This window comes from Archocentrus centrarchus, chromosome 1 (genome assembly GCF_007364275.1).
Source record: "Archocentrus centrarchus isolate MPI-CPG fArcCen1 chromosome 1, fArcCen1, whole genome shotgun sequence".
Classification (NCBI taxonomy): Eukaryota; Metazoa; Chordata; class Actinopteri; order Cichliformes; family Cichlidae; genus Archocentrus; species Archocentrus centrarchus.
Genome location: NC_044346.1, coordinates 22,927,381 through 22,940,509, shown reverse-complemented (window position 1 = coordinate 22,940,509; position 13,129 = coordinate 22,927,381). Strand labels below are relative to the sequence as shown.

General features: G+C 39.4%; 2 protein-coding genes across 2 annotated transcripts; one reads left to right on the top strand and one right to left on the bottom strand.

Moving 5' to 3' along the window:
* Nucleotides 1-509: 509 nt before the first annotated feature.
* On the bottom strand, nt 510-2,025 carry rhbdd2 (rhomboid domain containing 2). Its single transcript, XM_030738901.1, has one exon. It carries the CDS (start codon nt 1,727-1,729, stop codon nt 743-745), a length of 987 nt encoding a protein of 328 aa, XP_030594761.1. The 5' UTR covers nt 1,730-2,025; the 3' UTR covers nt 510-742.
* A 2,338-nt stretch (nt 2,026-4,363) lies between these two features.
* chic2 (cysteine-rich hydrophobic domain 2) lies at nt 4,364-11,472 on the top strand. The gene is made up of 6 exons (XM_030735244.1): nt 4,364-4,709; nt 6,113-6,167; nt 6,346-6,501; nt 6,650-6,706; nt 6,792-6,851; nt 8,397-11,472. Exons 1-6 carry the CDS (start codon nt 4,576-4,578, stop codon nt 8,445-8,447), a joined length of 513 nt encoding a protein of 170 aa, XP_030591104.1. The 5' UTR covers nt 4,364-4,575; the 3' UTR covers nt 8,448-11,472.
* The last annotated feature ends 1,657 nt before the right edge of the window (nt 11,473-13,129 follow it).

Genomic DNA, 13,129 nt, shown 5'->3' with positions numbered 1-13,129 from the left:
TTGAGTTTTGCCAGTCTTGGAGGTCTTTAAATTAGGGGCACACACAGCATTTAAAATGCCAAATTACAGTTATTGGATTCCTCAACATAAAAATGTGTTTTAGAGGTTGAATCTTGTGCTATTTCTAAAATATTTTTATGGCAGGTGGTGTAATACATTTGTTAGGCAATGTAGACAAAGTATTCAAGTATTTGGCAGATGTTTCTGATTGGTACAACCATAAAAATAGTTTAACTATTTTACTTTTGTTTTTTGTTTTTAGGAAAAGCATGACTACACTAGTTGACTAGTTGTATTTGGTTGAAGTTTTTCTTGAATTACTTGATCATGTGGTTAATATAGACCTACTAGGGTTATTAAATTATTGCTATATTGTTTTATTTGGTTTGTTTGTTTTCTAGGTTGATAATAGTGTCACATACCACCAGGTCAAACTACAGGGCAGCATGTGTGTGTTACTTCTGTACATCATTTCACCCAAGTGTAAGAAAGAGATCAGAGGATTTTTTTTTAAACACATTTATTGGCAGAAATTAAAAAAACAAAATGAGAATTAATAAAATTTACAAAAGTCACCAGCAATATTTAAGCTTTCACAAAAACTGCATTTGATTATACAAGCAGGGAGAGACACATTCCAATGCTGAGACATTGCAGGACCTCATAGATGTTAAAATCTGAGTAGCTTTTATATAAGAGGTTTTTGTAAGCATAAGTTTTCATAAAAAAAAAAAAAAAACTACTACTGTTGTAGCAGCAGTCCTTCAGTCTTCCGGCCGTGACCGTGACTGTGGTTGCAGCTGTGGCCCAAACTCTGCTGTGAAAAGTGTCCAAAGCTGTGCCCTGCAACATGTCCGTGAAGGTTGGAAGGTGGTGTGGGACTGGACATGGCACTCATCTGGTGTGGCCAGCCTTCATAGTTCACGGCAGCAGTGTTGACAGTGGGTAATGGCGCGTAAGCTTGGACTGGGTAAGACCCAGGTGTGGGATTGATTTGTGGAAGCAGGGTCTTTCTCCTGTCCTCTGTGGAAGCAGGAACAAACATATTGCCGCTGAGGCTCCTAAACAACCTGAAGGGCAGCATCTTCTCCAGAACTCCAGCCTTGGCCTCAGACACATCCAGAAAAGAGACCCATCCTTTACCATACATCACCCCAACCAGGATGGCGATAACATTGCAGGGCAGCACGCAGTGAGGAACAAGGGCAGTGGTGATGATGAGGAACACCCACGGGAGGGCCATGGTGGGGAAACTGACTCCACACAGAAAGGCTTTAGTCATTTTTGTGTGCATGGTAGTTAAAGACACAGAGGCCAGAGTGACAGGAACCAAACCCTCAGTGTGACCCTGGAAGCCGTCCTCCTGCAGGAGATCCAAGAAACTGTAAAACAAACCTATGGTCGAGGACAGCAGGACGAAAAGGAAGAGGAAACGGACCGTGCCCACACCTTTCTCCAAGCTCCCGCTAAGAAACACCAGGGGTGTGATGTTGAGAAGAAGCTGAGCAAAGGTTTGGTGGTAAAAGGGATACATCAAGATGCTGTATAGGTGTCCATTCTGAAAAACACTCGCGCCGATGCTGAAGATGCCTTGTGTTAAGTTCAAATATGTTTGGATACCAAATAAAACACACGACAGGATGATCACTGTGAGAACCCCGCTGGTGAGAACAGGAACAACATCTTTGATAACTTCGACCATCATCTTGAAGTGCTCACTCAGAGCCATCTTGCCATCCAACTCAGGTCATCCACGATTAATGAGCTAAATGAAAGTTTCGCAAGGTTTGCCAAAATGCTTCATCAGTCTCTTCACTTCCTAAATAGAAAGCAGCGCCGTTTCCGTGCTGTTTCGAGCCGAAAGCTTCGGTAAACCCCTCAGAACGTTTCAGTTCTTGGTGGATAAAAATCGGGTTGTAGACTGGGATAATAATACGTTGATTTAAAAAACACACATACACTAAAGCTAGTTATTGTACAATCGTCTAGCCAGGGATGAATCAGGAAGACTCGCTTGGGTGTTAAAAGAAGGCGACTTCTCGGCAAATCTTTCAAAATAAAAGGTTTTACCTAATTTAGTTGGTTAGAAAATGCTTATTTAACTGTGTGGCAAATGAAAACGACTACACATATAAGGTTTATAGTGTTTAAAAATGTAAAACTCAGCTATCCATACGCTGTGGGAATGACGGGAAGACCAGGCCTAACTTTTACCGACATTCAAGTCATATTTTGAAAAAGACTTTGCTCAACTTCCAGTTTTGACTGCGCATCCTCTTCAGTTTATTTTTAACTGTCCTTAAACTTTTAGTCCCCTGATGATTCACAGTGAAAAGCTCCGCTTTTTTCTTTATCACACGTATTTGTAAAGCTTTAAGAGACTTTATGCATCAACAGTCTTCATATAATAATTTATTAGACTATGGTACACTGACTGAAAGACCTGAAAGTTTATAAAGCTTTTAAAACAGACAATGTTAAAATGCCTCCTACACAGTAATCTATCACTAATTATAAAAAATAATTGAATACTCAGTTCGAAGAATACTTAATGCTTAAGTCTTCTGTGATTTTATGGAAGTAAGACTGCAGGACTTATATATTTTGTAACTTCAACCACTCACATGCACATATATCAGAATTTCCTTTTACAACAGCTTGAGTTTGTTCACCAGATCTCAAGGTGCATATTCAAATATACTTTTTTTTTATCTTCTGCTTTTTCTATATCTCCCCCATCCTTTTTTAATGTTTTGCTTGCTATATTTTGAATAAAGAATTATTTTTGGAAACCATGCTGCATGTGAAGAAACGCAGACAGACAAGTAGAGACTGGGGGCCGTTTTAGTTTCACTTAGTTGCACTAGACATGGCAATATAGAGATTATTATTTCTGTATTCACTAAAATACAGATCTGTGTAGCTGGCCCTGAATATACTACTAATATACCTGAGTAATACAAACACATCAAACATGCAGCTCAGAGGCCAAAGCCAGCCCACTGAAGAGACCAATCTGGACCATTGGATGCCTTTGAAAAGTGCAAAAAATGTCATGATCGATGTCCTGCTATTCCTGCTGTGGGGTACCAGCATTAATACACAGGAGTAAAAATAAATAAAATTTAAAAATATTTCTCATTATCAGATGTTTTTGTGATCATAAAGAAGAAAAGTACTATTGTTGTGTAGCTACAAAGTTGTTTTTTGCTTTTGTAGAGCCACTGCGACTGATACATTTTAATATGTAATAGTAGGTTGCCAGAATGTGGAAAAAACATTTTGTTGGAAATGAAATTGATGTTCATAAAACACCTCAGACTCAGATGATCTGTTTTGTAAATGGATGGTTAATTCAATTTGATCATTTTCGAAATGTACTTCTGTACAATAAAAGAAAGCGAATACATTTGGAGGTGTTTTTGAAGGTATGTATTTATGGAATCGTTTTTCTAGACTTATCGACCACATAAAGCACTTAAGACTACAAGCCACATTTAACCCATACACTCTTCTTCTTCTTCTGGCTGCTCCCTTTAGGCATTGCTGCAGTGAATCATCTGCTGCCATGTCATCCTATCCCTAGCAGCTTCCTCTGTCACACCAGCCCTCTTCATGTCCTCCTTCACTATATCTACGAACCTCCTCTGTGCTCTTTTTCTTTTCCTCCAGTCTGGCAGCTCCATACTCAAAATCCTTTGTCTAATGTATCCACTATCTCATCTCTGCACATGTCCAAACCATTTCAACCTTGTCTTTCAAACCTTGTCTCCAAAGCGCTCAGCCCGAGCTGTCCCTCTGACATATTCATTTCTAATCTGTCCATCCTGGTCACTTCCAGTGAAAATCTCAGCATCTTCAGCTCTTCCACCTCCAGCTCTGACTCCTGTCTTTTTTTTTTAGTGCCACCATCTCCAAACCATAGATCATAGCAGCTCCCACTACCATCTAGTAAACCTTCCCTTTCACTCTTTTCACTCTAGCTTTTAGCCTTCTGTCACAAATCACCCTGACTCGTCAGCCAATTCTATCTATCTATCTATCGCTCTATCTATCTAAAATGTTTTTTGAATTAGTTGTACACTTGTAACCTTGCATAGGCTCCATGTCCCCTGCGTTGTTTTAATCGTGCTGTTCTAGGGGGTTTACTGTACCTACCCCACCTTCAATCTACATCTCTGTATGAAAAGTGCTTCCAAACAACATACTTTAGCAACATATTTTATGTAATTTAAAAACTTCTCTCTTTCTCTCTTGTTTCTCTTTAAACACAGTCGATTCACAAAACAAGACTTGTTTTGTGAATCGACTGGTTAAAATTAATTAATAGTAATAATAATTAAAAAAAAAAAGTCTGTCCCCCTTCCGGTGTCGTACGGTTACTGCGGCGGATGTTGATGTTTTGTTTCGGATCTCGCTGAACGATGTGAAACTGTATCGTCTACGGGACGGCTTGATATTTTTGTGGCCGTCTTCTCGATACTTTTTGTGCTATTTCTCTGTAAGGTTTTGCTGTTTGTCGGCATCGTGTCTCTCCCGGGGTCTTTTCCGGGAAGCGCGAGGCCGAGTCGTGCGATGATGGAGGACTTTGATGAGATCTATGAAGAAGAGGAGGAGGAAGAGGAGGACGAGGACAGGGCCGCGGAGGAACAGCTCCTTAAGTACGCTCCGGACCCCGTGGTCGTGCGGGGGTCCGGCCACGTAACTGTGTAAGAAACTGGCCGAGCTCACGGGGGTCGAGAAAAGAGTTTAACGTTACCGTGAAACGCTGAACGGCCGCGTTTTCCGTGGCTAACTGGTGGCTAACTGCCGCTGGTGGCCTAGCCTAGCCTAGCCAGCTAGCTGCTAACTTAGCTGCAAGCTAACTTAGCGAGGAGTGACTGATTTGGCCTCAGACATGTTTGCCCTTTCTCTGTGATTTTGTTAGTATAGTAGCTTTTGTCGAGTTAAGACAGCGTGTCCCCGTCAGTGTTTTCACTTTTCAGGACTTTAACACAGACTCCCTGAGCTGTTTATACCGATCATTGCAACATAAGACAATGCATTTGTAAACTGTAGCAATAAATGGGTATTCTCGCAGTTAAACCTAGTAATAATTAAACTGCCATGTCTTAAGTCAATAAATTAGACTTTTAAGAAGTTAATTGTACTGAGAGTGCAACTTTTTCCAAACAAGTCTATGCTAAAGTTTTTGTTCCCCCCTCAAATCGTATCTGAAAGATACAGTATCAGGAGTACAAATACTAAGAAGTTAAAAGTGAAGGGGTTGTAGTTTGTCAAAGTTTTGTGTCATGAACAGGTGAATATAGAGCTGCATTTTAGCCCATTTGCATTTGTGAATTTAAAAGTTGCCATACAAAATAATATTTGGAAATACAAGCACGACTTTCATTGATTTCAGTTTCTCAATATCAACATTACTTAAATATTAAACGATTTGTTTTCTGTAAATTAATCTTAGTCCCCCAAAACATAAACTACACAATGTAAATCTGAAAGAATTAAAGATAAAAGCATTTATAGTAAATGCAAAAAAATGTTTTCTGTGGTAGTATTACAAAATGGATAAAACTTAAGATCATATTCGTAGGGTTTTAAAAGTGGTTTGAAGGCTTTTTTTAAACGCAAGGTGGAAAGGAGCTTGCAGAGAGTTACCTTCACAATTAAAGCATTGTCCTAACTATTTTTGGGAGTTTAACCTACAGGTACTGTTCCCTAAATTTGACAGTGATACACCTCACCTTTATTCTCAAAATGTTTAATACTGCACTGACCTTAATGGTTGCACATTAGATGTGGCAATGTGATTCAAAACAAACAGTAAAAGGAGTTACGCCAGCTCAATAGGCAGATCTGCGTGATAATACATAGATGTATTGGGTGTTTGAACTGTGTATCACCCGTGACATCCTTAAATGTTTTAGATGAAATATAAAATGGTTCTTCCTGTTCTGATAATAATATAACAGCTGGTTCTGAGGTAGATAATGTGATATTTTTTGTTTTTAAAAGGTCTGTCCTAGAAATATATTAAATCTTATAATAGTTGTTCACTCCTGACATCGCTCGACTCAATAAGTGAAAAGTTTATTTCTTCCCCCTCCACCTTCAGGTTTGGGCTCAGTAACAAATTCGAGTCAGAATTTCCCTCAGCACTTACAGGAAAGGTGAGTGTGTTGCTTTTATTGAGCGCAAACTAACAATGATGGCCAACACATAGTACATCATTTAAATGATTTCTTTTTCCCCTTCATCACCAGTGCAAAATACAGATATGTATTTTGCTTTTAATGGTGCTAAAAATGCAAATATACTCACTCTTATAATATTGTGTACTTCCCTTAGGTGGCGCCAGAGGAATTCAAAGCCAGTATCAATCGTGTGAACAGCTGCCTGAGAAAGACGCTCCCCGTGAATGTTCGGTGGCTCCTGTGTGGCTGTCTCTGCTGCTGTTGCACACTGGGTTTCAGTTTGTGGCCCGTCATCTGCCTCAGCAAGAGAGTGAGATGCCCATTCACTTCATCTCCCAGTCTTAAAATGTCACACAGAGAATCTACCACATTTGTAGCAGCATCACAATAAACAAAATAAAAAACCCCACACTGTACGAGGCTGATATGTGACAGTATCATCTGATGTCTCATTCCAGACAAGAAGATCTATAGAGAAGCTTTTGGAGTGGGAGAACAGCAGACTTTACCACAAGGTGAGCAGTGAAGGCATCAATTGATACGAGCGGATGGATAGTTATGAATTTTCTCTGATCACTGTTGAACTTTGTTTCTGTCTAGCTGTGTTTGCATTGGAGACTAAGCAAAAGGAAGTGTGAAACCAACAACATGATGGAATATGTAAGTATTTGCTGTGGTCATCAGTCTGAGACAGGATGTTTCTGATTTTAGAAATATTGCATAAATGCAAAAAAGCAGTTCTACATATTTGTTTAATATGTGCATTGAAGGACATATCCTGGTCAAAAATGACTCCAAGATTTCTCACACTATAACTGGAGGCCAAGGTAATGCCATCCAGATGAGGTCACAGGATTATCTGGTATCAATGTAACATGAAAAAACATTTTTACAACTAGAAATGATCCTACTTTTTGTTATTATTCTAGCTGCAATGTGTGTTTGCATGTCTTTGATTGGTTAGTGTAACACATTGTTACTCAGTCCAACAGTAAGGGGAAAAAACTTCAAAATTGAGGAAATTTTAATCTACATGGTTAGTTGTTGCAAATGTATTGAAATTCTTCCTTTTGAAATGTGTGGCTGTTTGTGTCATACATAATATTACAGAGAGACGAGGGGTCCTGCCATCCACAGCCCTGGCTAGTGGCTGTGTACCATCTTAGAACCAACAGTTGTCTTGTGCATTAATAAAATATTACAGTTTACTTTAATCCACTAGTATTAGTGGTGCTTATTAGTGAAAGCAGCAACTTTGTATCAAGGTGTCTGGGCTTTTATATACAGACCCTGTTTAATACAGACAGCTTTCAGCTGCTTCATCTGATTCTGTGCCTGTTTGTGTTCAGAAGATGCTGATGTGCTCCTCTAAATATAAACGCAGTATATTGATTCTTGCAAAGATATACAAAAATGCTGTGATTATATCTGGCTTCCTCGTAATGCTAACACAGTAGCCAGTTATCTGTGTAGTGTAGCCATCTGCCATTTCCTTCTTTTTCACAGCTCTGTGAATTCACAGATAATCTCTTTAATTTTTGTATTTCAGTCATTTCTGATAGGGTAACTGCAACATGATCTGCTCAGCCCTGTTTGTACACACAAGTACACAAAAAGGCTTAACACTGTGACAGAGTAACCAACTACAGGTCTCGAGGTGTGATCACAGAGCTGTACAGGCATGTTAAATGTGTCAGATAAAGATGGATGTATTGCATTTTCAGGTGGATTTTGGCACACTTTGAGGTTTAAGGGTGAAATAAGGTCCTGCAATCTGGTGCAAATTTCTAGAAAGTATAAAATTTATTAAATGGTCTGTTTTTATTAAAGAAAACTTACAAATTTATTTTCTATGTCATTAATTTGAGTTGAGAAAAACTCAGTCATTCAGTATTGGATGATCGGCAGGTCAGACAGGGAAAATTGCACCGGTGCATCTTTAACTTTTAGATGGAAAAGCGTCTGTGTGGATGATCCAGGAAAAGGAATTTGATAATACTGCAAATAGTTACTGAATTTTAATATTGCCATTGACAGTCTAGTTCATAAATTTGCATCAGTGACCCAGTATGACCTGACCTGATTGCTGCTTTGATAAAAAACATTGTAGTGAAAGTCCTTGATGTGAAAGTGTTTCTCACTAAATACTGTTGAAACATCCGTCTATGACTCTCTACTAAGAGCCTTTTCTTTTATCGCCTGCAGGTAATTCTAATAGAATTCCTACCTAAGATCCCCATCTTCAGACCGGACTAACCCAACTACAGCTGATCTGAAAGTTCCTCTGCTGCCCACCTCTGTTACAGAATCACGATGGCTGTAAAGCTCCCAAATACCCACCCTTCCTGAAATACTCCAGTATTTGTGTTTACATTTTTCCTACCTATTTTTTCACCGACCCAGTCCCCATAACACATCTTATCTCTACGGCCTTGTTTACAAATCCAGCAGCCCCGTACATGTTTTTTTTTTTTGTTTGTTTTTTTCCTGGGGAGTGAATTCACCATTGAACCTTGACAAGCCAGGCAAACTGGCATTAGCCTATGGGATGTCAGAGAAGAATCAACCATGGGCAGCCTTATTGATCTTTGGAACTAGACCTTGAGACTGGACTCTCAAATTGAGTTCTGGGAGCCATGACTGGAATTTTGTCACATTTATGTTCCCTAACCGAAGCACATGGCACAGTCAGACCATGATTAAAAAAATAAAACACTTTTATGTGTTACACCACCAACTTCACCTGCAAAAAATACACACCAGTGCTTTCGTAACAGTTGGTTTGGTGCTTTAGAGCCGTACTAAAGGCAGTGGAAGGAAGGCTATATGGAACTCCAGAAGGGCCTTCATCCAAATCAACGCTGTAGCGGAATGTGGGGGTCCTGCGGGAATGTGTTGTGCCAGTGGCTAAAACACCTGAACTCAGTAATATCACTATTCAACTACCAGACATCCTCTGGCCTCCTTTCATGTCACTTCACTGTGCATAAATCTAACCCAGTGACAATCACACACTGACTGTACTGTATGAATGGGTCTTAATGATACACAGTTTACGTGGAACAGTTTGTTTTAAACGTTATGCGTGTCCCAGTGGTGGGCTGGCTCTTGAAGAGACGGTCATGTTGGGGTTTTTTTTTGTTTGTTTGTTTCTTAGCATCTGAAGGGTTGTTTACTGTTTTGGTGAAAGAGAGCAGGTCGATGCTTGCAAACCTTTTTTGTGTGTGTCAAACACAAGCAAAACAAAGAAAAATTAGACAAATCGAGCGTGAGATACTCTTCTTTGAAGTATTTTTTTGCCATAACCAATTTTTTTGCTGAAGTAATTTATAAGCGTGTGAGTGTGGAAATAGTATGTGCACTGGTGAAATAGGCCTCTTTTGTGCTATTGCAAAGGAATGCAATGGTTATTTTATTTCTCTCTGGAGTCTTGTGTCAACACTAAAGCACACAATCGCTTTGTCGTTGACCCCTATACGTGGCGTCTTTTACTTGCCTGCTGACCTTGGCTCACTCATGATTGTCTAAGTAAAGGATATGGATGTGCACAAGACAGCTTCTCTGTTTTTGATGTAATCTTGCTCTTTACATTCATCTCAACTAAGAGTTCCATTTTATTAGGTGTTATGTGATACAAATGGTCTTGTATCATGAAGCAGGATTTTGGCTTTCACTAGAGCTCAGTCACTGAAACCATCAACATGGAGATGAAGCTGCACTGCAGTGTGTAAAGACGTTATCAATCCCACTCTGTTCTGTGAAGCCTTAGTGTCTTTCAGCCCATTGTTTTGGTTTTCTGTCCCGAAGCTTTACTCCTTAGGTTCACTGTCATTGGTCTCATTGGTCTGGATTCAACCAGCTGTTTTCTGAGAAAAAGCTCTGATTGTTCTAGTGTACATAGCCTGCAAACTAGTGAACATGGAGATCTTTCCAGCAGAAGTTAGTGGACACCTGTAATAGACCTCAAAGGGCAGCAAATTAAAAATGTTCCAGTACCAAGTTTATATGGTCATCATAGACTGTATGTAAAAGATGGGGGTAGCCACTGTAATGTGACCCCCTGATTTGTGAAAAGAAGGTGGAGTGAAAACTTCTCAGCATAGACAGTAAAAGAGATGGATGTAGCTAATGTGACATCACCCATTGATATAATAAAGTCCTGCTCAGAGGCCTCGAGAGCAGTTTCACCATCGCTGTCTTTGTGTCAGGAAACCGGATTTGACTAAAAGTGCACGCTCATTGGCTGACGAGCACATTGTTCACAACGACCATATCCTGGATAATCTTCCTTTCTAATGGCCAGAATAACCAAAATTCATGAAATAAGCTGAATAAGAAATTAAGCTGCAGTGAGTTTACACAGGCCTGATCTGACCCCCCCCCCCCCCCCCCCCCCCAAGACTTCTATAGGACCCGAACTCTTTCTGAAACCACAGCTGTTGTCCCATAGGGGTCGTTAAATAAAGTGCAGGTTTAAGGCACTTGCGCATTGGCTTCACTTTTCAGACCTGGAAGGTACATTGATCTTTGATCCTGTCTATAGTTATAAGCTAGCTTAACAAGCAAGGGGTATCCACAGGCCATACGAGTGCTTAACACAGAGAGAGAAACCTAAGTTTCACTCACCCTAACTGGAGGACAGACTTGTTGGAAGGCATGTTTGTACAATTAATTGCACGAGGCAGTATCATTTGTCATATAAATCCATTAAAAACATAAAAAGGAAAACACACCAGTCTGTAAACTTGTTAAATTTCTGCTGTAAAGTTGATTGTTTTAACGCAGGGGTCTATGAGGACTGATTTACTTTTGGAGCCAGGTGGTCATTTGAGGAACTGCCGTCATTGGTAGTTCAAAATTAGCAACGTTTTTCAGCACCAGAGGATGCCACAATGTGATTAAAATGATACTTATGAAAACTTGTTCCTGAGTTATTCATTTAGCTAACAATCCTGCTTCATGATGGTTACTTTAACAAATGTAGCCATGTCACAGATCACAATGTGAAACACATCACATCTTAAAAATGTTTGTTTGCTATCAAGTAGATGAACAAAAGGAAGCCCTTTCTGAGTACATTGCATAATGATCTTTCCCTGCTCTGCACACCTTTGTGAAAGCATCCTGATAAGGAGACTGAGATTGTTTATGTCAAGACTTTAGTTTTTGTTCATCTCTGGTGATTGAATGGGTCGCACTCAGGGGATTATATTAGATTTATAAAAAAAAAAAAAAGGTCAGGTATGTTCCAAAGTTTCACCAGGGTGTCACGTATAGTACACAGATCACACATTGCTTAAGTAATTGCAAAATAAGACGTTTGGAGATTTGAAAATATCCCTGAGAAAAAGACAACTAACCTTTGTAATATTTCTGTGGTCTGCCTAATCAGATAGCGAGGCGCACACACTCACAAAAACAGATGTAGTGTTTAAATGTTAAAAGACCCAAATTCACTTGATTAATGCTGGTTTGCCTATTTGTTCATCTGTCAGTTTTCTATATTTTGAACTGTTGTCTGTTCTGTGTAAATCAAGGCATAAGACCGTATGCATATTTGTGGTGTGTGTGCACGATGTATGCAGATGCAAATGTTCTGGTGTAGATTTGACTGTGATGGAATCCTGCACAAAAAATGAGTCTTTTTTATATAATCTTGAGTGGTCGTGTGTGTGAGTGTGTGTCTGTCAGAGAGAGAGAAAATATATATATACATGACTCATGAGCAGATGTATGTACAGTAATAAACTTACCAATAAACAAGGGTATGGACATCCTTCTCTTCATCGCAGTGATTTTTCCATTACCTGTTTTCTTGCCTGCTGTTATTTGCTAGTTGATATACTCTCGGGCATTTTTTCTAGGTACACCTGTTCAACTGCTCTTTGGCTGATTAGTTATTTGTGTCAATCACATGGCAGCAGCTCAGTGCATGTAGACATGGTCAAGACAACCTGCTGGAGTTCAAACTGAGCATCAGAATGGGGAAGAAAGTTGATTTAAGTGACAGTGATCGTAGCATGGCTGCTGGTGCCAGATAGGCTGGTCTGAGTGTTTCAGAAACTGCTGATCTACATGGTAGGGTCGGAATTTGATTAAACAGCATGAAAGGACCTCCCACAGGTCATTGATGTGCAGCTGACAAATCTGCAGCAACTGTGATGCTGCCATGTCGAGCTTCATTTGTCCGTCACACAAGTTGCGGTTTCAGCAATATTTACATGACCTTAAATATCGATTGCTGATCAGTCCCAAAGTGGAGAAAAGGTGCTGCGGGACATTTCTGCAAACCACAGAAAAACACAACATTCATATATACATCATATTAATTTTTTGTTTACATCATATTAATTTTTAGTTTTTTTTGCCAAAAAACTAATCTTACTCTATTCAAACATAGAGTATATTAATATTATCAGGTTAATTACTTTTCTCTGTCCCAATTGCGTAACTGCTTTTAATAGCAGTAGAATTGCAACCACATACAATAGAGCAATAATTATTTTTGCATTTAAAACCAGAGGATCTACACCAGGGGTGGCCAACTCCAAGCCTCGAGAGCCGGTGTCCTGCAGGGTTTAGATGTGTCCCTGATCCAACAATGAATTACCTCCTCAGTATGCAGTCAAGTCCTGCTAATGACTTCTATATGTGATTCAGGTGTGTTGGATCAGGAACACATTTAAAACCTGCAGGACACCGGCTCTCGAGGCCTGGTGTTGGTCACCACTGTTCTACACTTACATATCATGCATTCAACCAGGGTTATTATAGTTTGGGATTTTACATTATAGTTTAGTTTTAGTTCGTTTTTACCTTTTGTTTCTCTAATTCAGTTTTAGTTAGTTTTCAGAGTGGTTTTGCTCATTTTTATTAGTTTTTATTTTTGGTTTAATGCTTAGTTTTAGTTTAGTTTTCATATTAGTTTTAGTTTTTCA